We start from the raw sequence: 25,654 nt of genomic DNA on the forward strand, positions 1-25,654 counted from the left end.
CCTTCAATGTGGCAGCCCCCTTTCTTTGGAATTCCCTGCCCCTGGAGGTCAGGCAGGCACCAACACTGTGCTGTTTCCAGTGCCTCCTGAAAACAGCACTGTTCTAGGAGGCATTCTTTAATTGACCAGTCATGGTTTCTATTGGTATTCTGTTTTTTAAAGTAGCATAATTTTAATCTTTTTATCCTTTTACTGTTTTATCTCTTGTGTTCACTGGTCCAAAATCTGTTCTAGATATGGAGCGGTATACAATATTGTAAATAAATAAGAAAGTAAAAGTCCATTTGGTGGCACAACCCCAGGTATGTTTGGAAGCAAGCTGGATGTTCAGCTAATGACAGAGTGGGACGTAGGAAGCTGCCTTCTACTGAATCAGACCATTGGTCCCTCTTGCCAAGTATTGTAGACACTGGCTTGGTTTGCATGTAACAACAACTCAGAGTATGGGTTGAATCGTAGGTTATTGTTGAATCATGGGTTGCTATGTGAGAATCCTGCACTATGGTTTAACTATGGGTTGTTAACCACGAACAACCCAGTTTGCAAACCATGGGTTCTCTTAGGTTGTTTGTGATTAACAACTCATAGGTAAACTGTATTGCAGGGTTTGTACATAACAGCAGCCCATGGTTGTCATTACAGGCAAACCAGACCACTGTCTGGCAACAGCTCTCCAGGGTTTCTGGCAGGAGTTTTTTTCCCCAGCTCTACTTGCAGATGCCAGGGATTGAACCTGAGACCTTCTGCATGCAAAACATGTACCCAGCACTGAGCCACAACTCCTCCTGCCCTGACCCTGCTGGGCAGACTCTTGACAGACCATTGAACTTGGAAGCAAATGATGGGGGGGAGTCGTATGTTTAAACTTGAGAATCTGGAACTGAACTGTAGGCAGCTGCCTGCTTGTAGATGATAAGGACAGCACTTAATGGTGCTGATTCATTGGTGAGTTTTGGAATGGAATGTTCAGAGTACATGCCTGTCTCATGGTAAGATATACCTCCTTTTCCCCATACTGTGGAAATATTCTCATTCTCAGATTAGTTAGGGTTTCTTAGCCATAAACCAGCCTTCCAAAGGTCATAAATGTTTGGAGTTGTAGTCCAAAACATCTGGAGGGCATCAGGTTGGGGAAGACTTCCATAAACTGTTATTCCAGTATCGGCTCCAGATTTTTGATGGCTTTTGGGTAAGTCACCCTCAAAGAGTCCCCTCCCTCAGTGAGTCTATATTCTCCGTGCCATTGTCTCCAGCTGCTATTGCTCCTCATCTTTGTTATTGCTACCACTTGCTTGCTTGACAGGCAGAGTTAGTGAGCAAGTAGAGAAGTGGTATCTGGTGCTTCTCTTCAACACCATCATCTGGGTCGGAGTGAGAGGCTGGTGAACAAGCAGGTTGCAATGGTGAAAAGGAGGAGCAAGTCCAGAGGGCTCTTGTTAGTGGGCCCCTGCAGAAGTGTGGTCCTTGGCAGGTGTCCGACCATGTCTACTCTTGACAATGTCCCTGACTCATTCATTTGCTTGTTTGAATGTTGTTTATTGCTGCAGTGTCTCTCAAATGAGTTGTATGAATCACTTTTATAAACTATAACACATGAACGGATCTGTGTGAATTACAGGTCCTTAGGCTCTTGAAGCAGATACACTTTAAACCTCCCTTCTATCAACTGGTTGGTTTTGAGAGCTGGGAACAAGAAAGATGGATGATGAACTGAAGATGGAGACTCAAAGCCTTGATCCAGATCAAGGTCTTAGCTCTGTGATAGATGAATCAAGTCAACAGCCCTTGTGCCAGGAAGCCCCTTCTCCCAAGTTATCTGTGACTGAACTGAGCAGGGAGTTAGAGTCAAAGAGTGAACTGGTAAGACTTGAGTATATCCATCTTTTGTTTATAGAGCAAACTCTTATATTCTTGGTGTGAGACTGTCCTGTCCTTTTCACAGCTGATGTTTTTGCTATACACATTTTTATGTGTATACTGTCCGCTTTCATACTGTTAGTTGATGATAAATTTTTATTTGTTAGAGGTACTAGTTCCAAGTTAATGGCATTGACTACTTCTTTATATGTACATGAATATTCATGAACGACTTTCGATTTTGATCTTCAGACATTTGAGTCAGATCATAGAAATGGACTAATCTTTAAAAATGTATGACCCATCATGCAGTTACAGTGTGCTGGATCCAGACGAGTGCTCGCAGAATTCCACTCAGGCAAAAGGGCTTTCCTGCTGCAACCCATTATACCTCCCCCAAAAGCTGCTCCTGGAATTTGGGAGATCCTGTGGAACAGTGCGGGATGTGGTGCTGGATATGAATACTCCTTGTAGCAGTGGCTTGCTTAATAAATGCAAATAGAGTGTTAGTAGCTAGCTATGAGTGGAGAGGCATTAGAATGATAAAAGAAACAAGACTACAGTGCTTAAGCTTTGATTTAAACACTTCACACAATTAAAAGCAGTTAAAAAAATGACAGTGACTGAGAAGACTACTGCGTTGTCATCTGTGATTCTGTTTTATGGTACTCTGTCCAACAGGGCTGCCCTGTATTTTTGCAGTTGAATGACTGTATTTATTGTCATACAGCTATTCTTTGTATTATTTTGTATGATGATGGGGATGAGGAACATTTTGTGTTGGAAGATTAATTTTTGTTTCATAGGCAAGAGTGAAACATCCATACAATCTACTTCTTAGCCTCTGACTATCCTAAATTGAAAGAAAAAGGAAATAGTAGCCCTAAAACGAATTAAAATGTTCTTAAAGGTAATAGAGTATGGAGTTGGGTTGGTAATTCTGGGAGAAAAGGTTTTGGTGTAGACCATCTTTCAACCATAACATATATCTCTGGTATGTGTATATAATATAAATTTGTGTTCAGAAACAGTCTGTATCATTACTTTGTTCAAACTCCTCATTTTTCATACATTCTCTTGTACTGGAGCTCCCAGTGAAAACTTTCCTTTAGAAAGCTTCAATGTTCAGCAAAAAACACCTAGAACAAGAGCAATAAGGAGCATGACATGTTTCACTGTGGAAAGCTGTCAGCCAACATCTTTATAAAGCTTTAAAATGTTTCTTTTCTTCATCTAGATAGATGACAAGGAGTTTGATATTCCTCAGGTTGATACTCCTCCAACACTGGAAAGTATTTTAAATGAGGTGAGTTGAGCAGGGCAGTATGAATCCCTCTTTCACACATTATGCCAGAAGAGTAAAGCAGAAGCACTACTTGCACACCCACCCACCCACTTGTTACTTCCTGTAACATGATGCTACTCTCGAACTACCCTGGTAAATAATAGCGAGTCCCGGTAAAGACACTTAATCAGCATTGCATGTTCTTTTCTGGTTATGTGTGGCTTTCTTTACTGACCAGTAGTGTTCAGAGTTCTTGGTAAATAAAGGCTTGCCTAGCCTGTGGATGACAAACCCAGGCAGTACTGCTGTAAGTAATATTGCTAACTTAAATTGTACTATTGTATTGGAAAGCTGAATGTAGATGACTAGCAAGCTGCGTATTTCTCTCTCTTAGACTGATGATGATGAAGAGCCATTTGTTCTTGAAGATCCTTCTCTTCTAAACATTGATAACATTGACACTCATTCATATGATACTTCTTCTGTGGCAAGCTCTGACAGTGGAGATAGGACCCACCTGAAAAGGTAACCATTTGTTGGCAAATGTGTGTTTCTGTGGCAGCTTTGTGATGTAGACTTTAGAAATGATTTTTTTAGGAGTCAAGTGAGCATGTGAAGCCTATGATTACTGGCACTGATTCTGGATTTGATTATTACCAACCACTGAATCAAAACGGTAACTCTTTTACGTGTTGGTGGTGACAGATAAAGCCAGATAAGATAAACTGCATGGTATAGAAGGCTCTTGTGGCAGTATCAGTTCAGCGCTGTTTTCCTCTGTGCTTAATTAAATAGGTGTTTCCTGAACTTAGGAGTATGAGAAGACTTGTAACTTCAGTATCTTTAAATATCTGTCATCCATCTCTACAGGATAGATGTTTTATGTTTAAATTGGAGCAATTCTTCTGGCTTCGTTCTCTGTTCTTGGCTTTTCTGTTCATATTGATGATGGGATGATCCGACCTGCAGCCTGAGAGGGCCAAACTGGTCACTTTCAAGGTCTAGAATTGGACTCTTAGAATACATTTGGGCAAAGAACTGCTGTGTCTAATTACTTTAAATTTAACTTTCCCTGTTACTTGCAAGAGGTTATTTAATCTTTGTTCTAAAGAACTTGACCAATTGATAGATGATTTTCTTATGTCCCACTGAGTCGTAAACGTTTTCTGTTTATGTAATATTTAGGCAAAAGGCAATATGGCCATTTCAAAGTATGGTATGGTAAGATTCTTGTCAATTTGCAAGTTTTTAACTGGCCTGGTGCTTGGACGTGAATCTGAAATGGTTTTCCTGCAATTACTTTGGGTACTTCTCTTTGGCTGAACAAAGAGATTTATTTAAATAACATGCATGTTTTTTGCTAGGAGTTGGGCAGAACAACCCAATACTCATTATTCTGGTCGTTGCTATGCTGGTGGAATGGCCACTGTGTCCACTGCATGCTCAGCCCATGAGGGAAAGCACAATAACAGAAAATACAAAAATGGTGGAAAAACAACAGCTGGACACTTGGTATCCCTGGAAAAACTACCAGTGCCCACCAGTTGGGCATTGTAGTAGCAACACTGTCCCCATGTGTGTGTGTGTCTTATAATCCCACTCACACATAAACACATGGAGCCAATGAACTCATGATGATGACATGCCCCCAGCACACATCCATACATCACCACACACACAACATGCAAGATGACACCACAGTACCCCCACTCCATCAGCCTTAGGGCCTCAGCCAGCAATGGCCCTGCTACTTCCAGGCCTCAAGTATCCCTCCAGGTAGGATTTTGAATCCCCTTGTGCACCAAAACAGTATGTGTGAGGAGTATAACGCACAAAGACCCATGCAACACAGCACCCACATAGCTCCCTGAGCGGAACATATGCAGAGAGCACACACAGCCCTCCCTCGGGCAAGAGTTCAAGAGCCACCCCAGGAGGAAAATACATTTTTGCCAAGCAGCCAAGGAGAGGGGCCAAGACATGCTACAAGGGCGCGCGCACACACACACACACACACACGCTAACATGGGTTTGGGAAGCAGGAGATGGGAGATTACACCCCACCTGGGGGAGGAGGGTGGCCATGGATTAGAGGGGCATGGGATACAGCGTAAGTGTGGCCTCCTGTGCTGTCTTGGACTCCACCCCAAGTCAGCCATTCTGCTGATGAAGAGTTCCAATGGCATGACTAAGGTCTTGTGCTGTCACATGTCAAGGCAGCAGTGTATCTGGCATTCCACCAGTGTAACAAGGCTTCTGTTGAACCCTATAACCCTTCAGCTGGTGGAACTTCAATATCGGATTGTGTCCTTAATTTCTTTGTCTTCTCTATATTCTTTCAAAAAAGTTTAATAGTTCTGTATCGAACTATGGAACATAGAGCATCTTACTTGGTTGGTTATACATGTAGAATAAAGTACTATTAGATTCTAATATAGTGTCCTTGCTTTACGAAGGAAGAAGAAACTTCGTGATTCCTTCTCTGTCCATGGCTCAGTTATCCGACTGTCAATTTTGAAAGGAATTTCCGCACAAATAGTATCTGCAGCAGTAAGCACCTTTTCTCCTATTTCAGGATTGTCTGTTGTGGTAAATGGGCAACATAGGCAATACACGAGCTGGGAATGGCCTAGTGGTAGACCATAAACTTAATGTGTAAATTCCCAGAGCCTTGGCATCTCCAGTTTAAAATATCTTGATTTGGGGGGCTAAGAAACAACTGTCAGAGACCTTGAAGAGCCACTGTCAGTGGAGTAGGCAGTAATGGGCTGGATTGCCTTTCTACATTCTGGCACCCTCCAGATGTGTTGGACTGCAACCCCATCATTCCCAGCCAGCATGCTGGCTGGGGATAATGGGAGTTGCAGTCCAACACATCTGGAGGGCACCAGGCTGAGGAAGGCTATGCTAGATAGATTAGTTGTCTGGCTCAGTACAAGACAACTGTGTATATTCCCATGCATGTTTTAGTTTGTGTTCCTAGTTTCCATAGCAGAAGTTACTACTACAGTCTTTGGTGGAAGAGGTATGTCCTTGCTCCAAAATGTATTGGAGCACAATATTTAGATGAACTCCTCTATAAATTCTGTTGTTGCTTAAAAGATAGTCAGACACATTGAACAACTCAGTCTGGTGCTATAGCTAAAAGAGGAACATATTTGATTTGAAGGGGCGCATTCATTAAATTCTGTGCAGCACTGGCAACATTATGGTGCCAGTTTTAGTATCCATATTTCTGTACGTCTGAACACTTGAACTGGGTGTCTTGGGGATCTATGATAGGCAGCAGTTAGATCACAATTCCAGTGAGAGAGGCTGTTCTTGAGCATCTCCTGGTGTTCCTGCCTGTGGCTATACTTTTGACATGCGCATGGCTGGTCATGACCGTTGGAGATGGTTAACATGGATTCAGCTGAAAATTGCTCAGCCTGGTACAGATGTACAATTAACTGGGGCTTGGGGCTTAGGGTTTAGGATGAGGGATCGAGCACACCCTCCCACTGCCTTCCTACTTCGGTTCAGCATTATGTGTCACTGTTGCATAGCTTAAAACGACTCTAGGTGATCTCTTAAAAATTGGTTCCAAGAGTTTTGAGCTCCTTTTAACCCATGTTGGTGATTGTCACACATAATGGCAAAGTCAGGAGGAGGACGAGGATGTACACAATTCTAATCCTGATTTCTAAACCCCACTTAGTTGTCAATTTGCATTGAGTTCATGTGGCCCTTGTAGTCTATGGGCACCTTCTAGTCCATGTATAAAGCAAAGTCCACTCTAGAGTGGCCTATGTAGCCCTAACTAGGTAAATTCCCACAGTCCTAATATGAGGTGTGGGTGGTATGTTTGAGTCTGAGTCTCTGGTCAAAACATAAGCTTTGTATGCATAAGGTCCCAGGTTTTGGCATATCTATTTAAAAGAATCCTGGTATTGGGCATAAGCAATGCCTCTGCCTGAGACCGTGGAGAGCCACTTTCAGCAGAGTAGACAATACTGGGCTAGATAGTGGCAACTATAAGTCAAAGAAAGGCCAAAGGGGGTAGATATGAAAAGTTACATTGGGAAGCCTCAGATAAGTATATCTGACATGCAGATAATCTTTTTATTTTAAACTGATAAGTGTGATTACTCCTAGTGTACATTTTCGAAGTATTCTTTGACAGATATATTTCATTATATATTTTTTCTTTCAGGCCAAAGTAGATGCTGGCTTACCTACTGCAATAGTAAGTTTGTGAAGAATTCCAGAATATTTTGTGGCTTATACATGTTTATGTTGTTGTTCAGTCGTGTCCGACTCTTCGTGACCCCATGGACTATAGCACGTTCAAATGCTTAGTTCATCTCACTTTCAGTATTAATGTTCCTAAAGTACAGTCTGTCTTACTCCTACCTTACCTGTTTTCCAAAATTATTTTATTTGTATTAATATGCAGAGTGAGTACAATATGTGATTAAGCCATATACAAAACAAAGGACTTTGCAGTATTCAAATAGTTCACAGTAGGCTGTGATAAGATGCCTCAGGCAATTGGACATAACGCTGATCTGTGGCTTAGCATTGTGCACTTCCCACCTCATTTCTCCTCCTACAGAACATCTGCAAAGAGACCTGAGGTGTTCGTTTTCATTTTTAGCTAACTATACTGTAGCACTATCTCTGAACTGCCCAGAGAGCTTTGGCTATTGGGTGGTATAGAAAGGTAATTGATTAATAAACAGTTAAACAAATTGTGTTTAGTCCTAATGATGGTGTACTGAAACAAGCTAGCTTCAAACCATGGTTTATGAAGTTGGCTTGTTTTAATAAACCTTAGTTAAGGTTAACCGCAGTTTAGGGTTCAGATGTAATGCTAATCGAAAACAGAAGTGAGCACTTCTGATCTCCTTCTGGCCATGCCAGAGGGGAGGGGAGTGTATGAGCCCAAGGCTCCTGCATGTAATGTTAAATCATAGTCCAACACCACGTTCAAACCAGGCCAGTAAGTAAGGTTTAATGAAAAAAAAAGCCTGGTTGCCGCCTAATGTATACCTGGGTAATTATAATCTAGTCACTTGTTCCAAGATCATGTGGGTCAGTTCTCCTTGTGAGATAATCTTCATCTTTGTTCAGCAAGCACCTCTGATTTAGTTGTTTATGAATCATTATATTTAAACCAACTCCGTAGGTGCTGAATCTCTTAGATATATAGATGCTAGTTTCAGCTCTTGCTGACTCAAAACGTTCACAAAATCTTAGCACTAGTTATTATTTTCTGCACTGCTTGAAGTGTCTAATGCATCTACATTTGATCCCCCCGCCCTGCCCTTTGGTTTGTTTAGGCAGCATCAAGTCTCATAGCAGTGGGAACATCCCATGGTCTAGCGCTGATATTTGGTAAGTAAGAGTACCTGTTAAAATTGCTCAAAGCTTAGAAAGTAATTTGAAATGTAATTTCCGTGGAGTATTCTGTGTAATAGTATGAACAAAATTATACTAAGATATAGAAATTATATTTGGTTATATAAATAATACCGATATGCCTAGTTATCTGGTACTGCAGACTTAGTAGGAAACACTACATGTAAATGATATCATGTATTTTTATAACTACTATAGCTGATAATTTAAGACTGTGTTGACTTGCAAGCTTTCTACATTAAAAAGAAATTTACGTTCAAACAAGATGACTCCTATCACACACACACACACACACACACACACACATATATATATATGGTATTTGAAGAACGTCTTGTCTGGGTACACTGTTTTTGCCTCTCGTTACAAATATATTGATATGCACCCCATCTCCCTGCCAGCAGAAACTGATTTGTGATGGGCTTCCTGCTGAACAGAGACATTTTATTGGAAATAACAGTGTGTTGTTTCTGTCTCCTTTATTTCCTCTGTATTGATTTCTGACTTTTCTTTCTCTTCTGACTTTTTTCCTCATGGACTGAGAAGGCAAAGGTATAGTACTATTGCATTGTGCATGTAATCTGCATGAACAGCTGCACATTTTAAACTGGGCTACAATAATGTTCTGAATTTTGAGACAGTAGATGATAATTCAGGGCCATATGTTCATAGTACACAGTAATTTATGGCAAACTCTGTATGAGTTTGAAACTATTCCCTATGCTGGAAAACCTTCCTGGAGAAGAGACAACTCTTTTATCTGTGGCTTTTAATAAAAGATAGGTTTGATTCCTGCTTGGGCAAGAAATTCCATGCTAAAACTAGACAGAGAACCACATTGACCTCAACAGCCACCACCACATTTGCCACCGGATGGTCATAGAGTTTAACAGTGTCATTCGTTGAAGTACTTAGGGCTTCATTTTTGGCACACTTGATTTGAGACAATGGAACCAATTACCTAGGGAGGTGGTGGGCTCTCCCACACTGGAGACATTCAAGACGAGGCTGGACAGCCATCTGTCAGGGATGCTTTGACTTGGATTCCGGCATTGAGCATGGGGTTGGACTTGATGGTCTTATAGGCCCCTTCCAACCCTACTATTCTTTGATTCCATGGTTCTATGAAATCTTCATTGGGATCCATAATGAAGCTTTATTATATTTTTTATTTTATTTTTATACTGAGGGTCATCGTCTAACAGAACTGATGTTCAAAACGTTTGTTGCCAAAATTGTGACTTGCTTACTATATGGTGCAGCTATTTGAGGTAGTTCTAGTAGAAACAAACTTGATACAATTCAAAATAAGTTTCTGCGTACACACAGTACATTGCGGAAGGGGGAAAGAGGAGTTGCAGCTGTGCGGGGGCAGGGGGAGAAAGAGGAGCGTGAGCTGCTGCAGCAACATTAGGACACACAGCCCTCCTGTCAGAAGGGTGTGTGGGATCTGCTGCCCTTACAGATCGGCTGCCTGAGGCCAGGAGTTCACCCTGCTTCATGAGAGGGCCAGCCCTGGAAAAAGCTATGGCAGATCAACATCTAGCAAAATCGTGCTTTCTAGATCTACAGAATAGAGAAGGCTGGGTATAATTCTGTAACTGTTTTTGATGTTGAGCTATTCAATTTCCCTATAATGTCATCTTGGGATGTATGTACTCATAAGATCCGTGATAGTTTTTGCTGAAGATGCCAAAAGGGAATTTTAATATATGAAGAAGTCTTCAGCCTGGTATATTAAAATTATATCAGATAATAAGGGTAGCCTACTTATGCAAACCAACCTTCTTTCCTATTAGAGATGGGTTAGACCCAGGTCAAACTGTACCCACAGAATATCTGGCTGGCAAATTTGTCAGCAGGCCAGTAAATGAACATCTCTGTGTATGTGGGTCAGGCCAGTTTGAATATATTCTGCATTACATCTTGTATTTTCCATTATTTAATTCACCTAGGGCTCAGTTTCTTTTTTCTTTCCAGAGGCTTTGTGAGAGTACTTCAAAATTAGACGGTTGCTGGCTGATGTAGATAAATGTGTATAGGAGAGCTTTATATGCATTGCAGCAGGGAGGTTAAGAACAATTTTCTTAACCATAATAATGTTAACTCTCAAGGGAATTCCATAACTTAAATGCTTTTAATTTTGTGACTTGTATATCCTGTAGTAAGAGTGCTATGGCCAATTAGCACAGTAGTTTTTTCAGTGGCATTGATGTATAGGTATTGCAGATCTGGATTCCTTTATTTGTTCCTCAGTGTTGGTAATTGCCAAAAGTTAATAGGTTGAAATCTACCGTTCCATTGGAGACTTTGTTCACAAGGCTGCAGAACATCCTGGACCACAGGGCAGCCAGCACCTGTTGTGTTCCTGTGAATTCATATAATTGGAGGGGGAGGGAGATGGCCGTGGGGCTTATCTACAATTTTGAATGAAGAAAAAGAGGCATAAAATGAAACTAAGAATTTCTGTAGACTATGGATGTTATTGATACCAGTATTTTCCAGTCAAAAATGCCTGTTGACACATCAGAAGTCAAAATTGAAGATCCCACTATACCCTTAATGTACTGTGATTCTTGATTGTTTACCCCATGGGTGGGCAACTGTGGGAGGTCCGGGGGCCATTTTTGCTCCCTAGACCCTGCCTTATGCCTCCCGCACAGGCGCTGGGGGGGAAAAGGCAATTGTAGTGGCTATGGAATGCCAAAACTATCAACTTTAGCTTTAAAAAAAGCTAAATGTGACCCTTTTGGCACTCTGTAGCCACTACAATGGCCTTTTCCCCGCAGCACCTGTGAGGGGAGGCACAGGTGCTGGGGGATTTAAAAAACCCTGAAATGTGGGGGCCGCATGTGGACCACAGCCTACGTGTTGCCCACCTCTGGTTTATACCATGATCTTGGTTGATGCCTTCAAGTCCTTTAATCACTTACATCTCTGATGTGGACACAACTATTTACCACACAGGTACGTATTCCTTGAGTATGGGAAAGGGGAGTAAAACAGAATATCTGTATCTTTTTATCATGGCCTACCTTTGACACAGTTGTGGTAGACATTCATGATTTCCAGATACAGGTGGATAGACTTGGTAAGGTTTCTATGTTTCAGTGTAAATTTCAGTGTATTAAATACATACAATAGTACGAGAAGTTGGTACAACTGTGTGTTTTGCCATAAATTCATGAGTTAGGTGAAATCACTTTTCAGCTTGTGTACTTGTAGTAAAAGAAATCCTAGCTCCAAATTTGCATGTTAATGGTGTACTTGAGCATTTTTTTAATGTAGTATCTATCTCCATATAGACAAAATATAATGTGCAAATCAGACCTTGGTGTGACTTCAACATTGATTCCATAGGCTCTTTGATGCTTTGCTGCCATAGCTTGAAATGAAAACACCATTACATGCTATAATCGTTCAAAAGTGACTCTCCCAAGCACTTTACCAGGAAGGAAAGTTTGGCCACTGACCTTAAGCTGTTAACATCTTCTGGGCCCAGGATAGGTTTGTTCAAGAATGGTCGAATTATTGCCTCTCTTTAAAAGGTTAGGGCCACTCCCTCTCTCAAGGAGGATTTTATAACCTCCTGGACACAGCCAGCCACAGCATCCCTTCCCTGTTAGATTTAATAAGCCATGATGGGCAACAGTTGAACACACAAGTGGTTAGTTAGTCTTGACCAAGCACCTTGTTCACATCCTTGGGCTCCTTTCATAGCATTGACTATGTCACTCCTCTGTTTTGTGTGCTTCATTGGCTGTCATTCCTCTTCCATATTAGAACTTTACATTCTAACTCTTAGAATCACATCATTGTTGCTCCTTCTTATTTTTCACTTTCCACAAAAGCTTCTTTCACCTCAAATTTTTCATGGGTGAAATTCCTGATTGTTGGAGGGATGGTGCCTACAGCATGTTGCCAATTCTCCAAACCATGGTTTAATAACTGAAAATGTGATGTTTGGAGGCCTCTGCAGGTGTTCACTTGCAGCAGGTGAGTGCTAAAACTGGGGAGGGGATGTGGGCATGCGTGCAAGCCCCACTCCCAGCATCCCTGCATGACTAACTGCATGAAAGTCTCTAAGAGGTGCTGGGGGCACTGGGGCTTGCATCTGTGCCCACCTCATCTCTCCAATTTTAGCCCTCTCCTGTTGCAGGCAAATGCCTGCAGAGGGTTTGAACTAAGCCAGTTCAAGATGTATATATCTATCGTTTCCAGAACTGAAGTGCTAATTCATAATATTTATATACCCATTTGTTAACTTTCTGTTTAGATCCTAACCAGGCTCTTCGGCTTTGTTTGGGCAGTACTGCAGTGGGAGCACAGTATGGGGCTATATCTGCTCTTAGTATCAACAGTGATTGTTCAAGGCTACTTTGTGGTTTTGCAAAAGGACAGGTAATATTGATATGCAGCACGATTCTGTGATTGCTTGCTTAGAAGTAAGACCCACTGAGCTCAGTTACACTTCATGTTGGTTGTGGAACATGGTGATTTTTTGTATGCAGTTTTTGTTATTTGCTCAAAACTTGAAAACTGGCTTTCTGATCGGGCTTGTCTACCAATGTCCTTCATTACAGAGAGAGTTTTATCTAGAGCATATTAAGGTCAATGAGCACAAATATAATCTAGATCAGAAGTTAGCAGCACATGTATCCCACAATGTACACTCAAATAATATTTTCTTACATTCTTGGAAATCGGGAGTAAGTAGTCTCAGAACTCTTTGGCTGGGTTTGCACATAAGGGCTGGTGAATCCTGGGTTGTTATGATGTGCAAACTCAGCCGTGTTAACAAACCATGTTTTGTTAACCACAAACAACCCAGAAAGAGAACCTGGGGATTGTTGTTGGGCTGTGAACTCTGGGATGTTTAAACCATGGGTTGTCATGTGTGAACCCAGAACTATGGGTTGTTCATGGGTTGTTTCGCCAGGCAAGAGTGGTAGTACTACACTGCTGCAAAGGTATTTGAGATACAGGGAGGGAGCAGGTGAAGAAGAAGGGAAACAAATAATCTAGGGACTTAGAAAACAAACTGCGGTCTATTCAATCATCTGCCAGACAAACCCTGAGTACCACAGCAAGCCATGGGTTAACTATGAGCTAAACAAACCATGAGATGGCTCTATGTGCGAACCAGGTGTTTCTCAGCATTTGTTTTTAAGCTGGTGGATAAACATTTGCCCAGTTTACACATGATTTGGCAGTTAGGGGAATCCTGAGGATTTGTACACTGTTCTCCTCCTTCCCACTTGGGCTCATCCACTTCTCCCTTTCCTAGTTAGCAATCACGGTGGTTTACTGTCATGTCATAATTCTAATTCCTGTTAACCATATTTGCTTTCAAACCAGAGATTGAATCTGGGATTTAATCCTGGTCTCACTCTCTAGCTTGCTCTCAAAACTATGGTTAGCAGTAATTTGTTAACTATGCCAGCTCAAACATTGCAATCAACATAGTTATCACTAACCAGGAAAGAGGGTGAGGAGGGAAGGAGTCTGCAGGATTCAACACTTGCCAAACCATGGCAATCAGGGCAAATGGAGTCTAAATTGGGCCAGTCTCTGAAAATGTATAAAGTATGACATGTCTTCTGACCTGGAAATGTTGGAAAAAAGGGAACGCTGATTAATTACACTTGGCTGCATGATGGGGTAGTTTGGCAAACCTCTCATAGTAGTCTTTATGCTTTGGTAATAAGAGCTTGTATTAAAGAGAATTAATAGTCTTTTGCTTATAGATTACAATGTGGGATCTGGCCAGCGGAAAGCTTTTGAGATCAATAACAGATGCTCATCCTCCAGGAACAGCGATTTTACACATCAAGGTAACAAATATTCATTTGCTCTGTTTTCGAAGCTGTCTTTGCTGCACTAAAAAGCCCACCAAATTATGTGAGGTCTTTCTGATGCTAATAAACTGTGCATACTTCATACCATTCTGTTGTTCTTTCAGACCACAGAATTTGAATAGCATCATGGTGTTATTGTTACCTTGCTAGCACATGGATATGCTGTAGGATAGTGGAGAGGGAAGGCACTTGAGTTGGGAAATGGGAGAGAAATTGGTGAACTGTACTGGGAAAATTGGTGTGTTGTCAGGCATGAGAGTACTGGGTAGTATTGAGCAAATAAGGTTTAATTTGGTTTTGAGGAATGTGGAACAGGCAAGTGGGAGGATGTTAAGGAAGTTAGCAGAAGAACTCTGTGCATGCTTTTTTGTTGTTGTGAATATTTTCATGGAGAAAAACTAATGTTCTGTTCAGTTTACAGATGATCCAACTCTAGCAATTTGCAATGACAGTGGAGGCTCAGTATTTGAACTGTCTTTCAAGTAAGAACATATGTCTTTATTGTAGGAGGAACCGAATTTTGAAAATTAAATCTGTAGAATGAAGTATTTTCTAAGAACTGGAGATGCAGTATTCCAAACACCAGGTTGTGCTCAAGATTTCAAGGTTAAGGGATTGAGAGAAAAACATAAACAGATGGCTTGAGTGCAGGCATATTTCCCTGTTCTGTCAAGAATCCCTCGTTATTGATCTGCTTCAGAAACTGCCTCCTCTTCAAAGGCTTGCGATTACTTTATATGTTACAGAATCACCACATAGAAGGTACATTTGTATGGGACTAGCATATTAATTTTTGATTGTAACTCACATGGGGATTAGTCATGATGGCTGTGCAGACCCTCCAGATTCAGAAGCAATAGTCTTTGTATGCAGTTGCTGGGGAGCAAAGACCCGGAAGGGATATTTCTTTCACATCCTGCTTGTGGGCTTCCTGGAAATAATTTGCTGGCCTGCATGGGAGGGAGGAGGCTGGAATAGATGGACCTTTTGGTCTGGTATAGAGTGTTGGGCTAAGATGGATGAGACCCAGTTTCAAATCCCTGCCCAGCCATAGAGCTCACTGGATGATCTTGGGCCAATCATACTCTCAGCCTAACCTACCTCATAGTGTGAGGAGAAAATTGGGGGAAGGTATAGAACTATGTTTGGAGCTCTGAACTCCTTGGAGGAAGAATAGGCTATAAATGTAAGGAATAATATTTGTGTAAGTTGCTGGGTATGCATGTGAAGCTATGATATGCCACAGAATTCCCACATGTATGTGTAGACACAGTTCTTTAACATGTATATGGATAAATTAAGACCATCATGCTAATTCTCTATGGATATGTGTTTTATGTGTGGATTAGGTAATATATAAAGTAACCCTGAGTTGGGTTCCTTGGCCTCAATTTTATGTGGTTGTTGCTACATCAGGAAGGTACCTACCATTTCGGCTGAAAAGCATTGGGGGGGCGTGTTACTTAATTATTGTGAGACTTGATGTATTATCTGACAACACCTGCAATAGTTAGGAGCAAGGCAAATTCTGTTTTGATTTCTCATCTCTTCCATCCTGAAGGATTGGGACAAAGCAACTCTTACTGAGTTTTTACTTTAAGCAATATAAATTAGGTTTATAGTTTATAAACATAAATATAAAAACAGCAATGTAAACTATGCTACTAAAGGTTTCTGCGCTAGCTCTGTTTCTTGATAGTAGTTCTTTGTAGCTGCTTCAGTGCCCAGAGTCAACTTGGGACAGTATGAAAAGTAGCTACAGAAGGCTAACCACAAATGGTCTGCTGGTCAGTATCTTTGGTGCTGGACCTGCAAAGGTAATTATTATACCATTCCTGAAATGGCATGAGAAACACTTAAAGCACAAGACTTACCATTTCTGTATGCAAGAGTTGCTGTATTATATTGTAGCCAGTGGAGGCTGGTGCCTCTGATGCCAGTGGGGTGGTGAATCTGCTCCAGGTTTCAGTCAGAACTTTAAAGAAGCTATCCAAGGTGCATAGCTCCTTTAGAGTGTTGACTGAAATCTGGAGGAGATTCACCGCCCCACTGACATCAACGCCACCACCCTCCACTAGTTGTAGCTTTTTCTTATGCTTTGTACTTTGCTCTCAGGAGAGTCATGGGTGTGAGAACATGCGAGTCACGCTGCTTGTTCAGTGGTTCTAAGGGAGAAGTTTGCTGCATTGAGCCATTACATGCAAAGGCTGAACTGAGAGACCATCCCATCACCCAATACTCCCTGCTGGCAATGGCTTCCTTAACAAAGGTGACCTGCCTTATACACGTGGCAACCCTTTTTGAAATACTCGAAAAATATTGTCAGACACAAGGTTTAGTGATGACGATGATGATTAATTGCAGATTCTTGTCATTGGACTGAAGCCATCTTTGAAAGTGTGGATGACTTTCCCGTATGGTCGTGTGAGTAATTTTACGAACGTTTCACTTTTGTTGAATAGTGCATGAGGACTATTTAGGGAAAACTTTAGGTTAGAAGTCTAAAGCAGCCTTCTACAGTCCCGCTGGAATGTTGTGCAATACATAATATACTATGATGGAATTGGTGTGAATAAGGGTATGGGTTTGGAAGTTCCTGCTGAGAGCAGAGCCTGAAAGTCTGGGGACTGATCAAAGCAGGGGAGCAGAACCTCTTTCCGCCCAAGGGCCAAATTCCATTTCAGAGAAGCTCTTCAGGGCTGCATTCCAGGGGTGGGCAGGGCTGATGGCAAAAGTGGCAGGGCCCAAAATACTAAAAATGCCAGCATATTTTAGCCTAAAGCCCTTGCAGCCAATAACTAAGCCTTAGGAGAGGCATTTCAACCTTCTAGAATGGGGAAAAAGCTGCACAAAAGCCAGAAAACCACCAAACATTAAGTGGCTGGGGGAAAGGGGGTATGTCCAGGGAAAGGGGGTGTGGCCGTCTGGGGCAACCTGGTGGACCGAATTAGGACCCCAGGAGGGCAGGATTTGGACCCATGGCCTGAGTTTCTGCACCCCTGAACTAAATCAACAGACCTTTCTTCAAACCCTGACAAGCCAGTCTATATTAAATTGTACAGACCCATCTGCTGTAGGACACCTTGTTCACTTCTGTGTTTTCCTTGTGGCATGCTCTGATCTGGGAGTTATTTCTTCATTGGTAGGGGAGTTACTTTCTGTGTTTCTGTGAGCTCCTGAGTAAGAGCCTGATCCTATGCAAGTTAGGCACACCTACGTCCACTGAACTGAAGGGCACTTCTGCATGTGATTGAGCTGCTACTGTAGGAAATTGCAAACAGCACAGCTTTATAAAGCTTTGATCATAAGTAAAATATTTATTTATATAACCTGTATAGAGCAAGACTTTATCATTAGTTAAACCAGCAAGTCTTCCTAAAGCTTAAAACAATTAAAACTGAACCAATATGTTTTACTTTGAAGCTAGTACGTACTTTTTTTACACTTTTCTCCTTTCACTTATACGATGCTAAGAATCTAGTATCTTTTCTACTCCAGATGGACCCAGCCAGTGTTCCATTGCTGGCATGGTATTTTGTTGCTGTACAGACATCTGTGAATCCTGTGCTTGCCTTCTGTCGAGGAGATGTTGTCCATTTCCTTCTGGTAAGGTTCGTGTATCTATAAGTTTGGAGATTTTCTTTTTAGATACGTAGTCCTATGTGGAGTGCTTGGCCATTAATTTACAGTACCTGAGATTACAGGATGGGGATGTGAGATGAGTTGTAATGTGAGATGAGTCTTTATGCTTGCTAGTCTGTTGAAAAAAGCCAGTGTCCTAGTGCAACCATATCAGTTCAGTGCAATCACAATGCCATTTGTTATCTCAAAAAATAGAATATATTCTGCAGTTCATTTAAATTACTGCTTTCTGCTTCTTACCAGTTGTCTAATTTTGTGCTTCTCAGACATTTTGAAGTGGGAAAACTCAAGAATATGACATCATTAGTTCTTGTCTTTTAATAACTTCTTTATTTCTTGTAACTTTATAACAACTTAGTTCAGTCTACATTAATTTAAGATACAGATAATATGATTTCAGATTCATGTCATAATACGTCCCTCCAGAATTCATGCTGAATGTTTGGTGGGCCTCACCTCCGTGCTTTCTGCGGATGTATTCAATAAATGGAAAACAGTAATAAATGAGTCTCAAGTCTCCACTCCCTTCAACAACCTCAGCGTTATCATAAAGACTCATAAACTGTGTCCCAGACTCTATCCAATACAACCGTTCGAAGAGGCCATCGCTCAACTTCCAATGAGCTGCCACTTCCAAATGAGCATTATCTTAACAAGTCCTTGTGCATTAGATGTTCATTCATATCAGTGAATATAGTAAAATTAATAAAATTAAGGCACCACAAAAGTTGACTGTTTGATTTGGTATTTCACCTAAAATATGAAATATAGCCCACCAATATTCAAGAACCACTGGGCTCTCCAATCACGTACGTATTCGTTTTCCTCTGAACCCACAACCCTTTCAGCATAGCAGAAACAACCTTGGGTTAGTTTTGGACAATTTGACAGGGGTAAAATGCCATCTATGCACATTTTATAAAGATTCTTCTCTGATTTGTGGTGAAATAGGTTTGAGAGGGGGAATACCCAAAGCTGCTTCCACTGGGCCTCTGACAGCTGCATATTAAGGTCCATTTCCCATTGGATTTTCAAACCATATGAGCTACCATAACTATCCTGCAATAGCTATCCATAGAGAGACAATACTACCCCCTTCAAAGTAGCATTACTGCCCATGCAAATATCTTTAAAAATGGTTAATGACCTTGGGGACCCCATTTTAGCATACAATGTTTTTGTGAAAGAACCAACCTAGATCTTTTTGCATCCAATTCAGCTCTTCTCCTGAGAAAATCTGTTCCAAAGTTGCCACAGTAATCAGCCTCCCCCCCATCGCCCCCCAGGAATGAGTCCTGTAAACAGTATAAATCCTTTCTTTCCATGACCTATATTGGGAGCATTTGTGCAGGCCTCAGAATGCTGGATGATCTACAAAGGGATAATTTAGAATAAGAATAATTTCAGCAATAGCATCATGTTAAAACATGCTATCCTACACAATAAAGGCAGGTTTATTTTTTCCACTTATATAGCTCTAGTTAAATGCCTTTAATTATCAAGTTGTAGTTCTGTATTGTTAGTTGGTGGATGTCTTTAGGAATGACTATAACCTAAATATTGCATGCATGTATAAGAATGGGACATCACTGAATAAGTTTATGTTTTTCATTTTTAATGTTAGTGTGTGTGTAGATAGATAGGCACTATGCATTAGAATAGAATTTAAGCATGACATATAGGGACAGAGCCAGTCTCTTAAAGGGGCTGCACAATAATAATGGTGTGTTGTTAGCCCAATGAAAGGGGGGAAAGCCCCTAGAAATGAAATGGAAAAAAGCCCCTCATTGTGCAACCTATCCAGGACATGATAGGACCCACTGTTTGAGAAGGACTGGTCTGATTGTTCAATTTGAGTTTCAGTTCAATGTACGCTGAGATTAATGGTCATTCTTCTTTATATGAAGACAGCAGAGGTATAAATGAAGAAATTGGTTACAACTGGATATCCATTTGCTATGTATATAGGATGTTCTGCTGTTAACAATGCAAAAGCTTGTATATAGGATGTTCTGGTGTTAACAGTGGGGAAAAAAAACAATGCAATTAGAAGCCATAGGTTTGGGATGTTGTGATATTTTCGTTAAGAAGGCCCAGAATGATGTCTGTCTTGGATGATCCATGGCTTCATTTGCCATCGCTGCCATCATATATTTTGCATTTGATTTTTCTTTCCACTATGTAAAATGATTGTTAGTATATTTGTTTTTAATTGATATCCTACTTTTCCTGCTGTTTGAGGTGGCTTTCGTCTTAATGCTGTCAGAACAAGCACTGATTACAAAAGGGCTATAAATTATGAAATTAGAAGCAGGGAATATTTGTCTGCAAGGGAGAGAACAGAGTAAACTATTTAATTCCATCATCAGGTAAAAAGAGATGAATCTGGGGCAATACATGTTACAAAGCAGAAGCAGCTACATCTACACTATGACCTCATCAATTTTACTGTAAGTAACAGAATATCTTATATTCAAGTAGGAAATGCTAATATTTTGTGGCTTAGAAAGAAGTCTGTATCTCTCACCTTTAATAGGGTTTCTCATTCTCTATAGAAAACAGTTTGAGAAGGAACCTTATCTTCTCTCTTACAGTTCTTATTTGCTGATGAATCCAAAGCATCAGATACATTTTTGCCAGTTAAATAGTTCTTCCTGTGTTCCCACTCCACTTGACACCAGTGCAATCATACTTTCTTCTGATTGCCTTAGTTCATTATAGAATAGAAAATTAATCAAAATTAACAGTTTAAGGGCACAATCCTATGGCCACTAGTCAGCAGCTAGAGGGCCATAGAACTGGTCAGTTTCCAGAAACCTGCGCTCAGGGGTCGGTTCCCAGAGAACTTCCTCCCCGCCCCCTCCCCTGCCTCCTTGTAGGCAGCGCGAATTGTTCCTGGGCTCCGGGCTCAGAAGAGCAGTGCGGAGCAGGGCAAAAGGGGACGTTCCTAGGAGCAGGGAGGGGCGGGGAGTGCATAAGTGCCGGTATGACACTTCCAATGCATCGTCCAGCCTCCCCACCCCGCACTTCAATATCCTGCGGCTAGACAGCCAAAATCGGCCATCTAGCCGCAAATGCAGGGCAGCTGAAGCGCAGAGGAGATTATCCCCTCCGCGCTCCTCCCATCCTGCATTAGATAGGCGATCACCTCCAAGTTCAGAGGTGGCCGCCTCTCCATATAAGATTGCTCTCTAAAGGAAGTTTAGGGTGGAATAATCTGGATGTGTAACAAGAACAAGCATATAACCTACATATAAGAATGTTTCATTGGCTCTAGTTTTTATCACTTGAATACCTTGGTCCTTAAAGAAGGCCTTGGTCTCAATGTGGGGTAAAGCCAATGGTGTTTAAGGTAGACGATTTGTTAAATAATAGCAAGAATTTTTGTAGATCATACGTAAGATTTCCCATTTTTAATTGTGTGCTTCTGGTCATAGTGGTGATAATTGAATATTCCCAGGAAAAGTACATGACTTTCCTCTCTCCCTTGTTTGTAGCGAGTTATATACTGCCACTAGCTGCAGTACTTGCATACTTGGTTTGGGAAGTTTTGTTTAGTACATTGTAATACGACCTGGTGTGTTTTGTGCATATTCATTGCTAGTGTTTCTCAATTTTCCTTGGTTTCTAGTGGATAAACTCCCACACAGTTGTGCTTCTGGACAGTGTGGAAAAGCTGCATGTGATAGATCGTCAGACACAAGAAGAGCTCGAGACTGTGGAGATCTCAGAAGTTCAGTTAGTTTACAACAGCAGCCACTTCAAATCACTGGCAACAGGAGGCAATGTCAGCCAAGCACTGGTACTGCCAATGAAACGTGTGCTTAATGAACACTTTTGCTTGGTAGAATTCTTATCTGAATCTGGTGTGTCCTAAGACTTCCGTTAAATAACATCTTCCTTTTAAAAAAGCATTAGCTTTGTATTTTGCACAATTGCTTTTTTTTTCTTCTTTTCTATACAGCAGCCTTCCCCAACCCAGAGCCCTACAGATGTTTCGGACTACAACTCCAATCAGCTCCAGCCAGCATGGCCAATTGTAAGAGATGATGGGAGTTGTAGTCCAAAATATATGGAGGGTACCAGGTTGGAGAAGGCTGCTATATAGCATGGCTGCTTGAAACTCCATCTAGCATGTAGTGCAATATGGCCTAGATCCTGTACATTATACAATCTCTACTTTTCCTATCTATATCTTCGTTGAGCTTATAAGGATAGCAATCAGATGTCATCAGATGTTGGCTGGGCATGCCCATGCATTGCAGAATCCTTGATAAAATCATTGTACTCTAAATCATGGATGCACTGTGACTGTAGCTACATGGACACGTTGTCTGTTCTACCTTCTTAGGACCTGTAGGGGACTTCAGTTCAATTATGGCCACCGTGTTGGATGCTACCGCAAATGCATCCATTATGGCAGCCATAACATTTGATAGCTCCTCACAACATAGGTTGCCCCAATGACATGAAATCTCCATGCTGGCACACATGCTATCAGGAATGTGTGGCCCTGGCATGGAAGTTCTCCATACAACTGGGGCCATCCACACGGTAAGCAGCTTTCAAAGTTACAGTTGCTGTGTGAAGCTGATGCCATGTAGAAAGTTTTTCCTGGGTATTCCATGCTGTTATGTTCTAGTTGGGCCTTAGATAATTATGAAATCAACGATTATGCTGGGGGTGTATAGTGTGACCATTCAGGTTGGATTCTTTGTGTTCAGAAATTGATAGCAAGGACATCTAGAAAAGACTACATTTCAGCCTTTTGAAACTTAGACTTGCTTGTGGCAATAAGCAGGCCAACCAGCAAATTCCAAATGCTACAGTGATGAGGAGCAGGTGTATAGAAACTCCTTTACTCTCCTTTCCAACTTCAACCTTTGCCAAATTGTTTACAACTCTGCCATTTCTCCCCTTTGCTCGTGCTGTCTCTCTCTCACAAAGTGTGCAAAAACTGGAGCTTATTTCTTGTATTTACTTCACAAGATTCTTAAACTTAACCATAGTTTTCTTCTCTCTCTCTCATTTGGTAAACTTGAACAGAAAAGGTATATGTTCAGGTTTCTGCATTGTGAATTACAAGAATGAAATATATCCAGTACTTATTTGATAAACACTAACTATTTTATTGAACCCCATCTCATTGTAACTGTTACACTGTGCTAACATTTTTCTGGTACAACACAGGTGAATGTTCAGTGATTGAATGCCCTGCTTTGCTTTGAACACCCTCCTTTGCTTTGCATAATAATGTAAATGACAAATTCAGAGACAGTGAGGATGAACTGCTGAATTACTGGGCTTGTCTTGCTTGAGATATACTTGCATTGCCCAGTATTACTCATACATGTTTTCTTACTAATAAAAAATGCCAATGCTCTACTCTTGCGCTGAATCAAAATACTCCATGTTTCATAGGCATTGGTGGGGGAGAAGGCTTGCTACCAGTCAATCAGCAACTGTGGAGGTCAAATTTTTTATTTAGGTACAAAGGTAAGTCTGGTTAGGTTATTTTTTATCACTCACTTTATTATTTATTAGACCTGCTAGCTGATTGATCACCTGCCTTTTAATCAAGTTATGTAATTCAAATACATTTGCATAATGTGACTATTTCATTATAGATTCCTTATTGACATATTGAACGAAATGTGAAAATTTACAATTCAGTGGCCTGATTCAGATGATCATTTGAGGCTTCATAAGCCATGTTTTTTTAAGCTGGGAAATGAGTGTTGGGGCCCAGTTCTCCTCCCCTCCCCACTCCTGTCCCCCCCCCCCCCAATCCCACCACATGCTGGCTTTAGTGCAAAGATCTTGACTTGTATTAAGCCAGACTTCCCCTATCACTTTATGTGGGGCTGCCGTTAATGCTGCTCTGGAAACTGGAGCTCGTGCAGAATGCAGTAGCTCGGCTGTTGTCAGGAGTTGCCCCTTTTCGGCATGTATCTCCTTTGCTGAGGGATCTGCACTGGCTGCCTATTCACTACTGGGCCAGGTTTAAGATTTTAGTACTAGTGTACAAAGCCCTAAACAAATTGGGACTAGGATACTCGAGAGAATGCCTTCTCCTTTACCAACCTGCCTGGTCACTGAGGTCATCAGAGGGCATGCTCCTGGTGGTTCCACATGGACCTATGGCCAGTTGGAGTCCACAGGAGAAGTGGCCCCCATCTTGTGGAACTCCCTGCCCCTGGAGGACCGGCAGGCACCAACACTGTATTGTTTCCAGCACCTCCTGAAAACAGCACTGTTCCAGGAGGCATTTCTTAACTGATCAGCCACGGTTTCTATTGGAATTCTGTTTTTAAAAAGCATAATTTTAATCTGGTGTTTTAATGTTTTCATTCTTTTACTATTTTATCTTTTATATTCACCACTCCAAAATCTTTTTTAGATGCGGAGCGGTATACAAATATTGTAAATAAATAAAACACATCCAGACTTGGCTTACTGTCAGTTAGCAAGCCACAAGGAGAACAGAAACTTTCACCTGCATTTATGATTAATGACAGCTTGTCATGTAGTTTGAACCCTAAACTGTGGTTAATCAGCTATGGTTTGTAAAAGCAAATCAGCTGCACAATTCATGTTTGGAGTTGGTTTGTTTCAAGGAAGCTATAGTTAATCAGTTTGTTGTGTTCAAATGACATCAAAAGTGGGGTTAAACAAAACCAGAAGCAAAAGCTTCCAAACTCTTCATCACAGCTGTGCCAGAGAAGGAGGAGGTGAAAGGAAGCATGTGAACCTGAAGCTGATGGTTTAGCACAGCCTTCCCCGAACTTGGGGCCCTCCAGATGTTTTGAACTACAACCCCCATCTGCCCCAGCCACCATGGCCAGTGGACAGGGATGATAGGCGATATAGTCCAAAGGCTTGGAGGGTACCAGGATGGTGAAGGCTGGTTTAGCATGATGTTTTAATTGGGCCTAAATGTTGCCTCACCATCCTCTTCACGTTAATATGAGCATCGTTATTCCTAATAGATACTTAAATAATCAACTGTATTACTCACCCTTTTGCTTTTTCTGGTTTCAGTCTGTTCATGTGATGACACTGAGAAGCTGGAGAGAGGTAAGAGAAGAGAAGGCCCATGTTTAATGAAGTGCTTAGCTCATGACTTGGTGAATAGAAGTGCCTGGAAGACAAACATTCTTAGACTAAACATACACATTTATATCTATCTATCTATCTATCTATCTATTTATTAAATTCTATCTATCTATCTATGCCGCCCAATAGCCAGAGCTCTCCAGGCAGTTCACAAAAATTAAAACCACAAAGTGCAGCATAAAACAATATAAAATATGAAAGCGTAAAACCACATGTAATAGTACAACCAGAATAAAACCTAGCAGCATTGCAGATATTTAAAATACAGATTTAAAACACCAAAGCTAAAAGACCAGGAAGCTAAAATACTGGGAGAATAAAAAGGTCTTCACCTGGTGCCGGAAGGAGTACAACGTATTATTGACAGAAAACATAAGTGTCCTCATTTTTAGTGTATTATTTTCACCAACACAACATACTGAAGCATTCCTGTCTAAAGGCAGGCTCTGTTATCTGCCCTCTGTTCTTAAATAGCTTTTTGATTCACGATACAGCG

The 25,654-nt window shown here is 41.2% G+C and overlaps 1 protein-coding gene across 6 annotated transcripts in view; it reads left to right on the forward strand.

Moving 5' to 3' along the window:
* Positions 1-25,654, forward strand: part of VPS8 (VPS8 subunit of CORVET complex) — a 119,376-nt gene that overhangs the window by 1,009 nt on the left and 92,713 nt on the right. For all 6 annotated transcript variants that reach the window (XR_014789555.1, XR_014789554.1, XM_084846860.1 and 3 more), the window contains exons 2-17: positions 1,619-1,860; positions 3,095-3,163; positions 3,537-3,667; positions 5,599-5,692; positions 7,335-7,367; positions 8,464-8,518; positions 12,819-12,943; positions 14,290-14,376; positions 14,815-14,882; positions 16,516-16,669; positions 16,765-16,824; positions 17,899-18,006; positions 20,412-20,492; positions 21,674-21,844; positions 23,464-23,538; positions 25,084-25,119. Coding sequence is in view for 4 of the 6 variants with exons in the window: in XM_084846860.1 (XP_084702986.1) it covers positions 1,699-1,860; positions 3,095-3,163; positions 3,537-3,667; positions 5,599-5,692; positions 7,335-7,367; positions 8,464-8,518; positions 12,819-12,943; positions 14,290-14,376; positions 14,815-14,882; positions 16,516-16,669; positions 16,765-16,824; positions 17,899-18,006; positions 20,412-20,492; positions 21,674-21,844; positions 23,464-23,538; positions 25,084-25,119 (1,509 nt within the window). In the remaining 2 variants the exon portion in view is untranslated. The remainder of the gene's footprint in view (positions 1-1,618; positions 1,861-3,094; positions 3,164-3,536; positions 3,668-5,598; positions 5,693-7,334; positions 7,368-8,463; positions 8,519-12,818; positions 12,944-14,289; positions 14,377-14,814; positions 14,883-16,515; positions 16,670-16,764; positions 16,825-17,898; positions 18,007-20,411; positions 20,493-21,673; positions 21,845-23,463; positions 23,539-25,083; positions 25,120-25,654) is intronic.

This window comes from Heloderma suspectum, chromosome 3 (assembly GCF_057233095.1).
Source record: "Heloderma suspectum isolate Gila_16-S chromosome 3, 16-S_ref, whole genome shotgun sequence".
In the NCBI taxonomy this organism is placed as follows: domain Eukaryota; kingdom Metazoa; phylum Chordata; class Lepidosauria; order Squamata; family Helodermatidae; genus Heloderma; species Heloderma suspectum.